Source organism: Littorina saxatilis, linkage group LG2 (genome assembly GCF_037325665.1).
Source record: "Littorina saxatilis isolate snail1 linkage group LG2, US_GU_Lsax_2.0, whole genome shotgun sequence".
In the NCBI taxonomy this organism is placed as follows: domain Eukaryota; kingdom Metazoa; phylum Mollusca; class Gastropoda; order Littorinimorpha; family Littorinidae; genus Littorina; species Littorina saxatilis.
In genome coordinates this window covers 5,369,008-5,384,909 of record NC_090246.1, presented here as the reverse complement: position 1 = coordinate 5,384,909, position 15,902 = coordinate 5,369,008, and the positions used below count along the sequence as shown (strand labels likewise).

Sequence of the window (15,902 nt, the reverse complement as noted above, 5' to 3'; positions counted from 1 at the left end):
GTTTGACAAGTGGGGGTGGAAGGGCTGTGTGTGGTATAGCACACTGGACAGGAAATAGTGTTGTTTTACCATTAATACTGATACTTATGGGACCACTGTATAACTACGTTGTTAAACAGAAAACGTGAGCTTACAGCATGAATTACAACCTAGTCAGTACATTTGTCACTGTCAGCTGTAAACAGGAAAGTGTCACTACAACTACAGGAAACTCAGCTGTGTAGTTATTTTTATGGATGCTGTGTTAAACTTAAACCATTCAACCAAAGGTAAAGGGGCTACCTCAAATACACATCTCTGTGTGTGTTAGTATTTCAATATCATATGTTGTATTTGGATGACCGTCTGCCCATTATAATGTGCTTTTTCAGTTCAAATGTGCTTCAACTTTTGAAAGTTTTGGGAATTTTTATGGAAACATTGGTACACAATGGTAGTGATAATTATGGTACAGTCGAACCCACTTAAAACGAACACGCTAGTTACGAATTTTGACTTATAACGTATTAGTTTTAAGTTCCCAACTGAATACCTCTTTCTTCATGCTTAAAAAAAATGCTTAAAACGAATTCTGTGTAACGAATTTATGCTTATAACGAGCACTTTTTGGATTCCCAAGCATGCATAATGTCTGTAATTTACTCACGCTTATGACGAAATCTTTAAACTCGTCCCGAGATCGACATATCATGGGAATTTGAGAAGTTTGAATACATGTGTCAAAGTCTTCCCTTGCGTCGACTGCTTGAACCATTGCTCAACCGATCACTGAATAAAGTTAAACTGATTACACTGTACTCACAAAACAATTTCAAATTTAGAATCAAAGTGATTGATAGCTCAGACACTGAACATGAATGACTGACTGACGTTTATTTCCTTCGCGAATACCAAAAACGAAACATCAATACATGTTTGGAACGGAAGCCATTGCCAAAAAATATAGATGCCAGAGTGGTTTCCCTTGGACAAGGGAAACCACACTCTCAACGTTAGCGTTCGCCGGTTCGCGATAGTTTATCAGTCAGTCAGTGCTTTCGATTTGGATTTGAACATCATGTTGCAACCAAAAAAAAAACAAACTAAATTGGCCAAGGTTTGCTACCCGTCGCCAAGGTAAGTGATTCCGGACAAATGATAGGAACACCGCGAATGTGGACAGTGTCAGTGTGTGTGTGTGTGACCAAAAACGTAACAACTGGATGAAACATCTGTGTGCTCACTCTCACTCAAACTCAACAATCATCACTCAACATGAGACACACATGAACATGTAACTGAATATGTCACTTTATTGTCCAAACGTGAAGCAGCATGAAAGTTGCGAAAGAAACAAATTGAAACACCATAAAATGTACAAGACTTAAAAAAAAAAAAAAATTCAATCAATTTTTTTAATACGAATTTTGGTTAAGACGAACTTTTTTTCCGATCCCCAGTGATTCGTCTTAAGCGAGTTCGACTGTATTATCATTCATTAGATGAAATTTTTCATGGTGTTAAAAGGTACAGTGCTGCTCCCATATACCTATCTGCACAGATCCCCCTGGGCTTTCAGGCACATATCCCAAGACCTCCCTTCTTTGTCTCTGTAAATGTACTCTAGGTATATTTCTTGTATTTCCATTGTTCTCTTGTTACATCTATGATGTAACTATTGCACGGGGCGGGGATGTAGCTCAGTCGGTAGCGCGCTGGATTTGTATCCAGTTAGCCGCTGTCAGCGTGAGTTCGTCCCCACTTTCGGCGAGAGATTTATTTCTCAGAGTCAACTTTGTGTGCAGACTCTCCTCGGTGTCCGAACACCCCCGTGTGTACACGCAAGCACAAGACCAAGTGCGCACGAAAAAGATCCTGTAATCCATGTCTGAGTTCAGTGGGTTATAGAAACACGAAAATACCCAGCATGCTTCCTCCGAAAACGGCGTATGGCTGCCTAAATGGCGGGGTAAAAACGGTCATACACGTAAAATTCCACTCGTGCAAAAAAACACGAGTGTACGTGGGAGTTTCAGCCCACGAACGCAGAAGAAGAAGAAGAAGACTATTGCACTCTTATCCTACATACGTGAGAGACACACCCGTGAGATAATAATCGTTCAAATCACACGTGTGTATATCATGTAAATGAGGTCATGTCAAGCAAGTCTGGCAGGGACCTGTTTTTCCACTGCTTATGATGCCAAAGTCACCGAGACAAACGTCATTATATATAGAAGAAAAAATTGCGCTCGCTAATTACCCACGATGGATCTTTAGAACTAACACGTCACGCCACACTTTCAGAGTGACGTTTCTTTGCTTTGACGTAATAGATTGCACGAGGCTTTAGAAGAGATCGAGGTTCCAAAAACAAGCGTCTTGATTTAGCTGCCACGACTGGAAGAAATTTTAAGTAAAATACACGTAAGTACAGTATGTAGGATAAACAGAATACTACATGGCTTGCTGTGTCGTACCAGATTTACACTCGTTGCTTTTTCAAATAGTGAACAACTCGCTTTCGCTCGCAGTTCAATATTTTAAAAAAAACAACCTCGTGTAAATCTGGTACGACACAGCAAGCCATGTAGTATTCTCTATTTATAACACATAAAATAGAGGATAAATAAGGGTGCACGAAATACATCATAGCTGGCTCTACTTTCTGTCGTCCTTGACATTCCAAAATCCACATGCACCTATAGACCGGATGTGCAAGGGGTAACCACGCTTTTGAGAACTTGCGCGAGAGTCAATCAGTGTTATAGCTGAGTTTTAGTCTCGACTTGCCGAGACTATCATCGTAGCGTCATAGATTTCATGACGTCTCGTCCATCGCGTCATATTAAGGGGACGTAATAATTTATGTTATGTTTCCTTCTATTCGCTGTTCTATTACTCTCTTGTGATCAACATGACAAGCCGTATGTGTTTGAGTGTGTGTGCTCGTGCTCTCAACTAAAACAAAAGTCAAACTAGCAATCGTTAAAAACCCAGTCTGTCCGTCCAGCACTGCTATGTTCAGACTATGCTCATGTGAAGTTACAGTGTGCCCGGTACACACGCCCTTATCGGTACATCATCGACTACGAGTGTTCTCTGGACAAGCTGTTTGATGCATTTTGCGAGTATTTCTAGCTCTTCTGCGATGCAGTAGGCCCTATAGATGATGAAGGTGTCCAAGATCTCAGGAGATGCGTGTGTAACCACTAGGTATTCAGTCAAATCCGTGTAAGAGGCTTTCAACTGACGGGGACAACCAAGCCCATTATGCACCGACTTGACATAGATCAACAGACGTGCCTTTATAATAAGGTATGTGCAGAGGTGCCTCATCTGAACAGACAACTAAAGCTTGAAGCAGACCTGGGAACCCATACGATTTCGCCGTATTTTGTACGCATGATTGTCGAGAATACGATCAGTACGGTCAGTGGGAAAACAATACGACGAGAAAAATTCCTAGACAACTTTTCTTCACACGCCCATCCCGAAGCCGCTCCAGTATTTTGTCACATGATTACAGTTTTTGTCAGTAAACCTTGAAAAAAGCATTTGTTTTAAATGTATAGGTAATTTGGTAAACTTAATTAACGGTGTGACGAACGCGCGTGTGGCATGTTTTAATCATGGATGTTCAAACGCTGTGTGGAGTTCGCTCATTTTTCTGAAAATACACTAAGTTTGTTTGAGAATACTCGAAGTGCAAAACAGGGGTTCCCAGGTCTGTTGATGTTTCCGTCACACTTTGTCTTTTAGATCTTCATGGGATATACAGGTTACAACACTCGTGATTTTTTATATGGCTTGTATTTCAGTCAAGACCCAGCGGGAATATCAAAGGGACTCACTCGCCAGGGGCTCGTGAGTCCCTTGATATTTATCTGCTGGGTCTTGACTGAAATACAAGCCATATAAAAACAAGAGGCGAAGCCTTCAAGGCTCACGTAAGAAATAGACAAACAGTAACACAAACTCAATCACTCCGTCACACATACACACACACACACACACACACACACACACACACACACACACACACACACACAGAGTAAGCATTGGTGACACTGTGCAAGAAAGCGAGACACTAGATCTAGATATGTCTGTCTGCATGTAGCCTACTTACAGGGACACGACTAAGAGTAATACCTAATATTCTGGACTCGCAACGAAATATACAAACAAATGACAATGAACAACGTTTCGACCTAATGGTCTTCAACAGGTTAAAAAAAAAATGAAAACAACAATACAAATATCAAAACGACTTATCAGAGAAGATGATGTCCTCCAAGCGCAAAAGAAGGGGGAAGGGAGATAAATCAAAAAGAAAAATGAGTGATGAAAAATGAAACAAAAACGAAACAAATCAGAATAATAACCCTTGAAGGGCCTGAAGTTAAAAGAGAGAGAGAGAGAGAGTCAACACGACTGCCAACTAGTCTCGGCCCGCTCAAAGTAACAATGACCGAGACTTTCAGTAATTCCTTCGCGTGACGTCTAACCCTCTTACGCCATAATGTGACGTCTTCAAATGACGAAATGTTAAAGTTTCTACCACAGACATACACACGCACGCACATACGTGCGTGTGACGTCTTCAAATGACGAAATGTTAAAGTTTCTATCACACACGCACGCACGCACGCACAGACAGACAAAAGTTAGCATCGCATAGGCTACACTTTCGTGAGCCAAAAACCACTTGTGTTGTAACCTATATATATCCATTTAGACGATTGACAAATTTTATTGACTTTTTTGCAAGGAGTCGAACACTGCAATTTTGCAACAAATTAATTTTTATCATCCTGGTATTGACTATTGGTACTACTACTAGGTTAGCGTAAGACAGGAAAAGCTGAAGCGATACGGAATTATCCGATCAACCTGGACTAATTACATCAAAAGCCAACATGGAGCTCAGATAGTCTCGACGATAGGGAGAGACCTTGCTATGTTTGTTAGTTTACTTCAAGACTTTGTGCTTGTTTGAATCATCGTGGGAAAAAAAGGTAAAACATTGTATTTCGTTTCTTTTTAGCATGTTGCAGTTTTTGATCCCAGATCGTGATTAGGCTGTGATTTTGAGATTTATTTAAATGTCAAATGTAATCAACTAATCAAGGAAGGAAGACAAAGTTTCAGTTCGTTATTAGCCTAACTATGACATGGTCAGGTCTGTGGTCTTCATGGGACCTTGTGCGTAACATTCATCCTACAGACCAAAGACAGAATTTTTGAGTCACTTGAGAAAAAGTGACTATGTAATCGGTCAGTGTTAGTCTGTCCGGCCGGCCGGCCGGCCGTCTGGCCGGCCGGCCGGCCGTAGACACCACCTTAACGTTGGACTTTTCTCGGAAACTATCAAAGCGATCGGGCTCATATTTTGTTTAGTCGTGACCTCCAATGACCTCTACACTTTAACGATGGTTTCGTTGACCTTTGACCTTTTTCAAGGTCACAGGTCAGCGTCAAAGGAAAAATTAGACATTTTATATCTTTGACAAAGTTCATCGGATGTGATTGAAACTTTGTAGGATTATTCTTTACATCAAAGTATTTACATCTGTAGCCTTTTACGAACGTTATCAGAAAAACAAGGGAGATAACTAGCCTTTTCTGTTCGGCAACACACAACTTAACGTTGGGCTTTTCTCGGAAACTATAAAAGTGACCGGGCTCAAATTTTATGTGAACGTGACTCATTGTGTTGTGAATAGCAATTTCTTCCTGTCCATCTGATGCCTCATATAATATTCAGAACTGCGAAAGTGACTCGATCGAGCGTTTGCTCTTCTTGTTAATTGGAAATATCATATGTGTGAGTGTGATCCATGCTTGCAGTTTGCGGTGTAAATTTTCAACTTTGCCAAATACTGAAATAGTGTGCATCATCCAGTGTGCATCATGTAGCAGAGACTTGGAGAACGAGGTCTGTGCATGCATCTCAAAACGAAGTAGAAGATGCACACATACAGTCATGCGCTCGTCTGCTCATGAATATGGACACACTTTTTAAGACCTGATTTTCTCAGATTTGTTAAGGTCTTAAAACTAATAAAAGGGGGGTTCCACTGTAGACGAACCAATGTCAAAGCGATGACAGTCCAATGCACTGAAGCACACACACACACACACACACATTGCGTGTTGCAAACTTAATAAGACGTTGTCTTTTCTACTAGTGGTCCGGTGAAGATTTGAGGTCCTACAAAGTTTGAAACCTGATTTTTATTCAACAAATTTCCTCATTTTTAGCAAATTTTCAACTTCAAACACAATAAAAAATATATATATATTTTTGGAATTAGAAAATGTAAGAAATGGAGCAGTATTAATTTCATGAGTTTCTAAAATAAAGAAAGCTTAACATCAGGCATAACTTTGAATGACACTTTTATTCATGAATTTTTAACATTACTGGCAGGTGAAATGCAATCCCATAGTTTGGAATGAGCCAAAAATTATGTTCCGGCATTTTGTTTAGAAATAGGCCATGGTTTAAGGTCAATCACAGCGGAGTCAAGTTTGCTTAAAAATATAGAGGATGAACCAAGTGTAGCTGACATTTGTCGGATTTCCAGGGGACAGTGGGTTCAAGTTTGGGTAAAGGCGGTCCTTGGTTGAGGTGGACTTCCTGGAGACTTCCACAGTCTTGTTATCCAAAACTCAGTGCTATAGCTCCGTGCTGCCAGCTTCGCGAATTATACTTCGCGTGGTCGACTTCCTGGAGACTTCCACAGTCTTTTTATCCAAAACTCAGTGCTAAAGCTCCGTGCTGCCAGCTTCGCGAATTATACTTCGCGTGGTCGACTTCCTGGAGACTTCCACAGTCTTTTTATCCAAAATTCAGTGCTAAAGCTCCGTGCTGCCAGCTTCGCGAATTATACTTCGCGTGGTCGACTTCGCCAAATTAAGGAAAGGCTTAACAGTTAGTCAAAATTATTATTTTCCTAAAAAAATGTGATTCTTTTTCTTAGATCTTTGAAACTTCAAGCGGTTTTAGGACTTATGTGCTGTACGTGTGAGTAATAGCAGCATATATGTATAAACTGAAGTATTTAAGGTGAGAACAGGAGTGATGTAACTGCACCCCTCAACCTTCAAAGTCCATGGCCATTTCCGCGTTATAGGCATGTGGTTGTGTAAGGGTTTTGACAGCGGCATGCAAAGTCTGCAGTTGAACATAAAGACCTGCCTGTCAAGTGTAGTAGAACATAAAGACCTGCCTGTCAAGTGTAGTAGAACATAAAGACCTGCCTGTCAAGTGTAGTTGAACATAAAGACCTGCCTGTCAAGTGTAGTAGAACATAAAGACCTGCCTGTCAAGTGTAGTAGAACATAAAGACCTGCCTGTCAAGTGTAGTTGAACATAAAGACCTGCCTGTCAAGTGTAGTAGAACATAAAGACCTGTCTGTCAAGTGTCGTTAGCCTCACCCCCACACCCTTTTAAGACCCTTCAATTTAAGTCTCCCACTCCTACCCCTATTGCGACCCTGCTTTTTCAGATTTATTATTCATTACTGTAAATGGATTCCCTTTTAAAACATTCTTGTAAAGATCTAATTTTTTCAGGCTATTTTTCGCCAAACTTTGAATGGCTGCCTCGGATGTTGCTGCCCCATTAGGGAATGTTGATTTTAAAGTCATCTTCTTGCTGAAAACAGGCTAGCGATTCCTGCGTGTGTATGTCGGTATCTGTGCACATTTATTACAGTATATACTGGGATGAAAGTTCTTATAAGGAAGCCTTGAATTACGAAATTATTGCCAAATGAGTATCCTCAATTTCAAACTAATGAGAGTGAATTATAGTTGTAGAGCAAATCCTGAAAAGTTGAAGGCAATACTCATGTTTTCCTGCTTTCTCCCAGCCTTTCACTTTGATCCCTGTGTAAGCATGCTAGTTGCCACTCTGCAGTGGTACTGTAGGTTACTCTGACTGTTGTCGGGTTGTGCTCCTCTGTCTCTGCTTCTATGCCTTTTTGTTCTAGCTTGGCTTTGTTTAACTTTAAGTGTCTTGTGCATCTGTAAGTGTCTGTTGTAATGGTGACACTGGTGTGACCTTAGCTGACCCAAGGAGTTAGGTTTTGGGCATGTACACACTGGCACAGTAAAGGTGTAAGGCAGCATGATGCACACTGGCACAGTAAAGGTGTAAGGCAGCATGATGCACACTGGCACAGTATAGGTGTAAGGCAGCATGATGCACACTGGCACAGTATAGGTGTAAGGCAGCATGATTAATACTGGCACAGTAAAGGTGTAAGGCAGCATGATGCACACTGGCACAGTATAGGTGTAAGGCAGCATGATGCACACTGGCACAGTATAGGTGTAAGGCAGCATGATGCACACTGGCACAGTAAAGGTGTAAGGCAGCATGATACACACTGGCACAGTATAGGTGTAAGGCAGCATGATTAATACTGGCACAGTATAGGTGTAAGGCAGCATGATGCACACTGGCACAGTATAGGTGTAAGGCAGCATGATGTACACTGGCACAGTAAAGGTGTAAGGCAGTATGATGCACACTGGCACAGTATAGGTGTAACTGGCAGCATGATGCACACTGGCACAGTATAGGTGTAAGGCAGCATGATGTACACTGGCACAGTAAAGGTGTAAGGCAGCATGATGCACACTGGCACAGTATAGGTGTAACTGGCAGCATGATGCATACTGGCACAGTAAAGGTGTAAGGCAGCATGATGTACACTGGCACAGTATAGGTGTTAGGCAGCATGATGCATACTGGCACAGTAAAGGTGTAAGGCAGCATGATGCACACTGGCACAGTATAGGTGTTAGGCAGCATGATGCATACTGGCACAGTATAGGTGTAAGGCAGCATGATGCACACTGGCACAGTATAGGTGTAAGGCAGCATGATGCACACTGGCACAGTAAAGGTGTAAGGCAGCATGATGCACACTGGCACAGTATAGGTGTAAGGCAGCATGATGCACACTGGCACAGTATAGGTGTAAGGCAGCATGATGCACACTGGCACAGTATAGGTGTAACTGGCAGCATGATGCATACTGGCACAGTAAAGGTGTAAGGCAGCATGATGTACACTGGCACAGTATAGGTGTTAGGCAGCATGATGCATACTGGCACAGTATAGGTGTAAGGCAGCATGATGCACACTGGCACAGTATAGGTGTTAGGCATGCACACTGGCACAGTGACTTGTTCAGTGTTTCGCTCGTTTCATTGCTTCAAACCCTTTGCTTTATATTGTAAGGGTTTTCCTTATGGCCTGAGAACAATGTACTGATGTGGTGTTTTCAGTGGAAACAGTTGAGCGGGTCAGAAAAAGGGCAGAACATTGTTTTCGTCAGTTTGTATTGTGGCCATTGTGTGTCGTGCACAGTGTAGTTTTGCCTGCTATTAGTATAAGTGTTAAGACTGAACAATTACAAAAATATTTTAAAATTTAAACAACAAAGCGACTGTGGGTGAGATTCACAGTTACAAAACATTATTCTGTACTCACCAGTACAAGGACAGCACACATAATACTAAATCAAATGTTTGCTTATGGAAGCTTCCTCAGGACTAATAAACAAACAAATAAAAAAAATGGAAATTTGAAAGTAGTCTTAATTCATGTTCACCTCATGCAATTTTGTTCCCCACATTTGCTGAAGATGTAGGGCTTAATTGAAATGTACTCTGTGGGTTGTGCAATGTTCTCTTTTTCCACTTCATATTAGTTTCTGAAAGTGTTTGCGCTGATAACGCGGGCAGTCATTTTCCTCACCAGCACAAATCTTGTTCACCACCCGTCACTGTTGCTCACGCTACTCTCTCACCCACTTGTACGGAACAGACAACGTCATAAATAGAGAATACTACATGGCTTGCTGTGTCGTACCATATTTACACGAGTTGTCTTTTTAAATATTGAACTGCGAGCAAAAGCGAGCTGTTCCCTATTTGAAAAAGCAACGAGTATAAATCTGGTACAAAACAGCAAGCCATGTAGTAAGTATTCTGTTTATCCTACATACTGTACTTAGGCCTACGTGTATTTTACTGAAAATGTCCTGCATTCGAGGAAGCTAAATTGAAGATGCTTGTTTTGGAACCTCGATCTCTTCTAAAGCCTCGTGCAATCTATTACGTCAAAGCAAAGAAACGTCACTCTGAACGTGTGGCGTGACGTGTTAGTTCTAAAGATTCATGGAGTGTAATTAGCGAGCGCAAATTTTGTTTCTATAATGACGTTTGTCTCGGTGACTTTGGCACCATAAGCCGTGGAAAAACAGGTCCCTGCCAGACTTGCTTGACATGACCTCATTTACATGATATACACACGTGTGATTTGAACGATTATTATCTCACGGGTGTCTCTCTCACGTATGTAGGATAAACCTATTTTGTGGTGTCTGTTTACCAATCACCCTTCTGTAGTTTCTATCTATCGCCTATTTGTAGCCATTTCTGAGTTCAGGATCAGTACATTGCGGGAACCTTTTTAGGTTAGCTTTGCAACGTTTGTTGACACGGGAAAGGTGTTGAGCAGGTGAACAGCAACTTCATTGTGGTGTGTGGCCCAAATGGTTATCTGAATGTTGGGTGTGTGGCCCAAATGGTTATCTGAATGTTGGGTGTGTGGCCCAAATGGTTATCTGACTGTTGGGTGTGTGACTCAAATGGTTGTCTGAATGTTGGGTGTGTGGCCCAAATGGTTATCTGACTGTTGGGTGTGTGACTCAAATGGTTGTCTGAATGTTGGGTGTGTGGCCCAAATGGTTATCTGACTGTTGGGTGTGTGACTCAAATGGTTGTCTGAATGTTGGGTGTGTGGCCCAAATGGTTATCTGACTGTTGGGTGTGTGACTCAAATGGTTGTCTGAATGTTGGGTGTGTGGCCCAAATGGTTATCTGACTGTTGGGTGTGTGACTCAAATGGTTGTCTGACTGTTGGGTGTGTGGCCCAAATGGTTATCTGACTGTTGGGTGTGTGGCCCAAATGGTTATCTGACTGTTGGGTGTGTGGCCCAAATGGTTATCTGACTGTTGGGTGTGTGGCCCACATGGTTGTCTGACAGTTAGGTGTGTGACTCAAATGGTTGTCTGAATGGGTGTGTTACCCAAATGGTTGTCTGAATGTTGGGTGTGTGACTCAAATGGTTGTCTGAATGTTCAGTGTGTGACCTGAATGTTGGGTGTGTGACCCAAATGATTGTCTGAATGTTGGGTGTGTGTGACCCAAATGGTTGTCTGAATGTTGGGTGTATGACACCCAAATGGTTGTCTGAATGTTGGGTGTGTGTGACCCAAATGGTTGTCTGAATGTTGGGTGTGTGACCCAAATGGTTGTCTGAATGTTTGGTGTGTGACCCAAATGGTTGTCTGAATGTTCGGTGTGTGACCCAAATGGTTGTCTGAATGTTGGGTGTGTGACCCAAATGGTTGTCTGAATGTTTGGTGTGTGACCCAAATGGTTGTCTGAATGTTCAGTGTGTGACCCAAATGGTCTGAATGTATGGTGTGGGACCCAAATGGTTGTCTGAATGTATGGTGTGTGACCCAAATGGTTGTCTGAATGTTCGGTGTGTGACCCAAATGGTTGTCTGAATGTTCGGTGTGTGACCCAAATGGTTGTCTGAATGTTCGGTGTGTGACCCAAATGGTCTGAATGTATGGTGTGGGACCCAAATGGTCTGAAAGTTTGGTGTGTGTGACCCAAATGGTTGTCTGAATGTTCGGTGTGTGACCCAAATGGTTGTCTGAATGTTTGGTGTGTGACCCAAATGGTTGTCTGAATGTTTGGTGTGTGACCCAAATGGTTGTCTGAATGTTTTCATTCACCTGGAGCACTTTCTGGTGTGGGTTACACTGTCACATGACAATGTGTAGTGGACAACAATGTGTAGTGGACAACAGTGTGTGGTGGTGCTGTGCCAGGTTTGTTTCAGGATGTGGAATGCTTGGCATTGTGTGTTATGCAGTGGAAATGTTGTGTATGCAGTTATAGCGTAGCATGCTGTGTTTTAAGACAAATTGTCACACTGTTACGCCAAGCCTAAAATTGCTACGCTCAAGCAAATAATCACTAGCGTGTAACAGTTCGCTTTTTTCTGTGAGCCTTGGTATTTATTTCTAATTCTCGCTCCATGAATTGGTCAGAATATGGGTCATAAAACATTGTGCACACTAAAATGTTCCACTGCAGGCACTCTATTGGGCATTATGTTCCACTGCAGACACTCTATTGGGCATTATGTTCCACTGCAGACACTCTATTCGGCATTATGTTCCACTGCAGACACTCTATTCGGCATTATGTTCCTGCTTTTTAAATAAACTCATTAGAAATGTATATATTCTGACCCGAAATAGCATAAATGTGGATGTACAAATAAGCTTTAGACAATGCTACACTTAAACACCATTTGCTACGCTGAAAATTCAACAAAATTCAAAATTGTTAACCTTGAGGTTTCGTAAAGGTTGGCAGGTGTGGGCTGTGTCTGTGTTGGCGGGATCATGTTTGACAGAAGCTGTCCTTGTACCCCGTAACCTGGGCTTCATTGTCAACATTCACCTGTGCGCTTTATGTTTAGCCAGCTGTTGCATGATGGGGAATAAATAGAAAACTGAGAACAAAAATAAAAACAACGGTTGTGCATGACATGTGTTAGACAAGCATACAGGTTTGTTTTCAGCTTGAGTAATGGTGTGTGTGTAGGGACAGAGAATGGTGTGTGTGTAGGGGCAGAGAATGGTGTGTGTGTATAGGGACAGAGAATGGTGTGTGTAGGGACAGAGAATGGTGTGTGTGTAGGGACAGAGAATGGTGTGTGTAGGGACAGAGAATGGTGTGTGTATAGGGACAGAGAATGGTGTGTGTAGGGACAGAGAATGGTGTGTGTGTAGGGACAGAGAATGGTGTGTGTGTAGGGACAGAGAATGTTGTGTGTGTAGGGACAGAGAATGTTGTGTGTGTAGGGGCAGAGAATGGTGTGTGTGGGGACAGAGAATGGTGTGTGTGTAGGGACAGAGAATGGTGTGTGTGTAGGGACAGAGAATGTTGTGTGTGTAGGGACAGAGAATGGTGTGTGTGTGGGGACAGAGAATGTTGTGTGTGTGGGGACAGAGAATGGTGTGTGTGTAGGGACAGAGAATGGTGTGTGTGTAGGGACAGAGAATGGTGTGTGTGTAGGGACAGAGAATGGTGTGTGTGTGTAGGGACAGAGAATGGTGTGTGTGTAGGGACAGAGAATGGTGTGTGTGTGTAGGGACAGAGAATGGTGTGTGTGTAGGGACAGAGAATGGTGTGTGTGTAGGGACAGAGAATGGTGTGTGTGTAGGGACAGAGAATGATGTGTGTGTAGGGACAGAGAATGGTGTGTGTGTAGGGACAGAGAATGATGTGTGTGTAGGGACAGAGAATGGTGTGTGTGTAGGGACAGAGAATGGTGTGTGTGTAGGGACAGAGAATGGTGTGTGTGTAGGGACAGAGAATGGTGTGTGTGTAGGGACAGAGAATGGTGTGTGTAGGGACAGAGAATGGTGTGTGTGTAGGGACAGAGAATGGTGTGTGTGTAGGGACAGAGAATGGTGTGTGTGTAGGGACAGAGAATGTTGTGTGTGTAGGGACAGAGAATGGTGTGTATAGGGACAGAGAATGGTGTGTGTGTAGGGACAGAGAATGGTGTGTGTGTAGGGACAGAGAATGATGTGTGTGTAGGGACAGAGAATGGTGTGTGTGTAGGGACAGAGAATGGTGTGTGTGTAGGGACAGAGAATGGTGTGTGTGTAGGGACAGAGAATGGTGTGTGTGTAGGGACAGAGAATGTTGTGTGTGTAGGGACAGAGAATGGTGTGTGTGTAGGGACAGAGAATGTTGTGTGTGTAGGGACAGAGAATGTTGTATGTGTAGGGACAGAGAATGGTGTGTGTGTAGGGACAGAGAATGGTGTGTGTGTAGGGACAGAGAATGGTGTGTGTGTAGGGACAGAGAATGGTGTGTGTGTAGGGACAGAGAATGGTGTGTGTGTAGGGACAGAGAATGGTGTGTGTGTAGGGACAGAGAATGGTGTGTGTGTAGGGACAGAGAATGGTGTGTGTGTAGGGATAGAGAATGGTGTGTGTGTAGGGACAGAGAATGGTGTGTGTGTAGGGACAGAGAATGGTGTGTGTGTAGGGACAGAGAATGGTGTGTGTGTAGGGACAGAGAATGTTGTGTGTGTAGGGACAGAGAATGGTGTGTGTGTAGGGACAGAGAATGGTGTGTGTGTAGGGACAGAGAATGGTGTGTGTGTAGGGACAGAGAATGGTGTGTGTGTAGGGACAGAGAATGGTGTGTGTGTAGGGACAGAGAATGGTGTGTGTGTGGGGGCAGAGAATGGTGTGTGTGTAGGGACAGAGAATGGTGTGTGTATAGGGACAGAGAATGGTGTGTGTGTAGGGACAGAGAATGGTGTGTGTGTAGGGACAGAGAATGGTGTGTGTGTAGGGACAGAGAATGTTGTGTGTAGGGACAGAGAATGGTGTGTGTGTAGGGACAGAGAATGGTGTGTGTGTAGGGACAGAGAATGGTGTGTGTGTAGGGACAGAGAATGGTGTGTGTGTAGGGACAGAGAATGGTGTGTGTGTAGGGACAGAGAATGGTGTGTGTGTAGGGACAGAGAATGGTGTGTGTGTAGGGGCAGAGAATGGTGTGTGTGTAGGGACAGAGAATGGTGTGTGTGTAGGGACAGAGAATGGTGTGTGTGTAGGGACAGAGAATGGTGTGTGTGTAGGGACAGAGAATGGTGTGTGTGTAGGGACAGAGAATGGTGTGTGTGTAGGGACAGAGAATGGTGTGTGTATAGGGACAGAGAATGGTGTGTGTGTAGGGGCAGAGAATGTTGTGTGTGTGGGGACAGAGAATGGTGTGTGTGTAGGGGCAGAGAATGGTGTGTGTGTAGGGACAGAGAATGGTGTGTGTGTAGGGACAGAGAATGGTGTGTGTGTAGGGACAGAGAATGGTGTGTGTGTAGGGACAGAGAATGGTGTGTGTGTAGGGACAGAGAATGGTGTGTGTGTAGGGACAGAGAATGGTGTGTGTGTAGGGACAGAGAATGGTGTGTGTGTAGGGACAGAGAATGGTGTGTGTGTAGGGACAGAGAATGGTGTGTGTGTAGGGACAGAGAATGGTGTGTGTGTAGGGACAGAGAATGGTGTGTGTGTAGGTACAGAGAATGGTGTGTGTGTAGGGACAGAGAATGGTGTGTGTGTAGGGACAGAGAATGTTGTGTGTGTAGGGGCAGAGAATGGTGTGTGTGTAGGGACAGAGAATGTTGTGTGTGTAGGGACAGAGAATGGTGTGTGTGTAGGGACAGAGAATGGTGTGTGTGTAGGGACAGAGAATGGTGTGTGTGTAGGGACAGAGAATGGTGTGTGTGTAGGGACAGAGAATGGTGTGTGTGTGGGGGCAGAGAATGGTGTGTGTGTAGGGACAGAGAATGGTGTGTGTATAGGGACAGAGAATGGTGTGTGTATAGGGACAGAGAATGGTGTGTGTGTAGGGACAGAGAATGGTGTGTGTGTAGGGACAGAGAATGGTGTGTGTGTAGGGACAGAGAATGGTGTGTGTGTAGGGACAGAGAATGGTGTGTGTGTAGGGACAGAGAATGGTGTGTGTGTAGGGACAGAGAATGGTGTGTGTGTAGGGACAGAGAATGGTGTGTGTGTAGGGACAGAGAATGGTGTGTGTGTAGGGACAGAGAATGGTGTGTGTGTAGGGACAGAGAATGGTGTGTGTGTAGGGACAGAGAATGATGTGTGTGTAGGGACAGAGAATGGTGTGTGTATAGGGACAGAGAATGTTGTGTGTGTAGGGACAGAGAATGGTGTGTGTGTAGGGGCAGAGAATGGTGTGTGTGTAGGGACAGAGAATGGTGTGTGTATA

The 15,902-nt window shown here is 43.4% G+C and overlaps 2 protein-coding genes across 6 annotated transcripts in view; one reads left to right on the top strand and one right to left on the bottom strand.

Moving 5' to 3' along the window:
- Positions 1-15,902, top strand: part of LOC138958060 (PH and SEC7 domain-containing protein 1-like) — a 53,631-nt gene that overhangs the window by 645 nt on the left and 37,084 nt on the right. The gene's annotated exons all lie outside the window — the stretch shown is intronic.
- Positions 5,147-9,032, bottom strand: LOC138960469 (hepatitis A virus cellular receptor 1-like). The gene is made up of 3 exons (XM_070332377.1): positions 8,633-9,032; positions 8,093-8,379; positions 5,147-5,200 (listed from the first exon to the last, which is right to left on the bottom strand). Exons 1-3 carry the CDS (start codon positions 9,030-9,032, stop codon positions 5,147-5,149), a joined length of 741 nt encoding a protein of 246 aa, XP_070188478.1.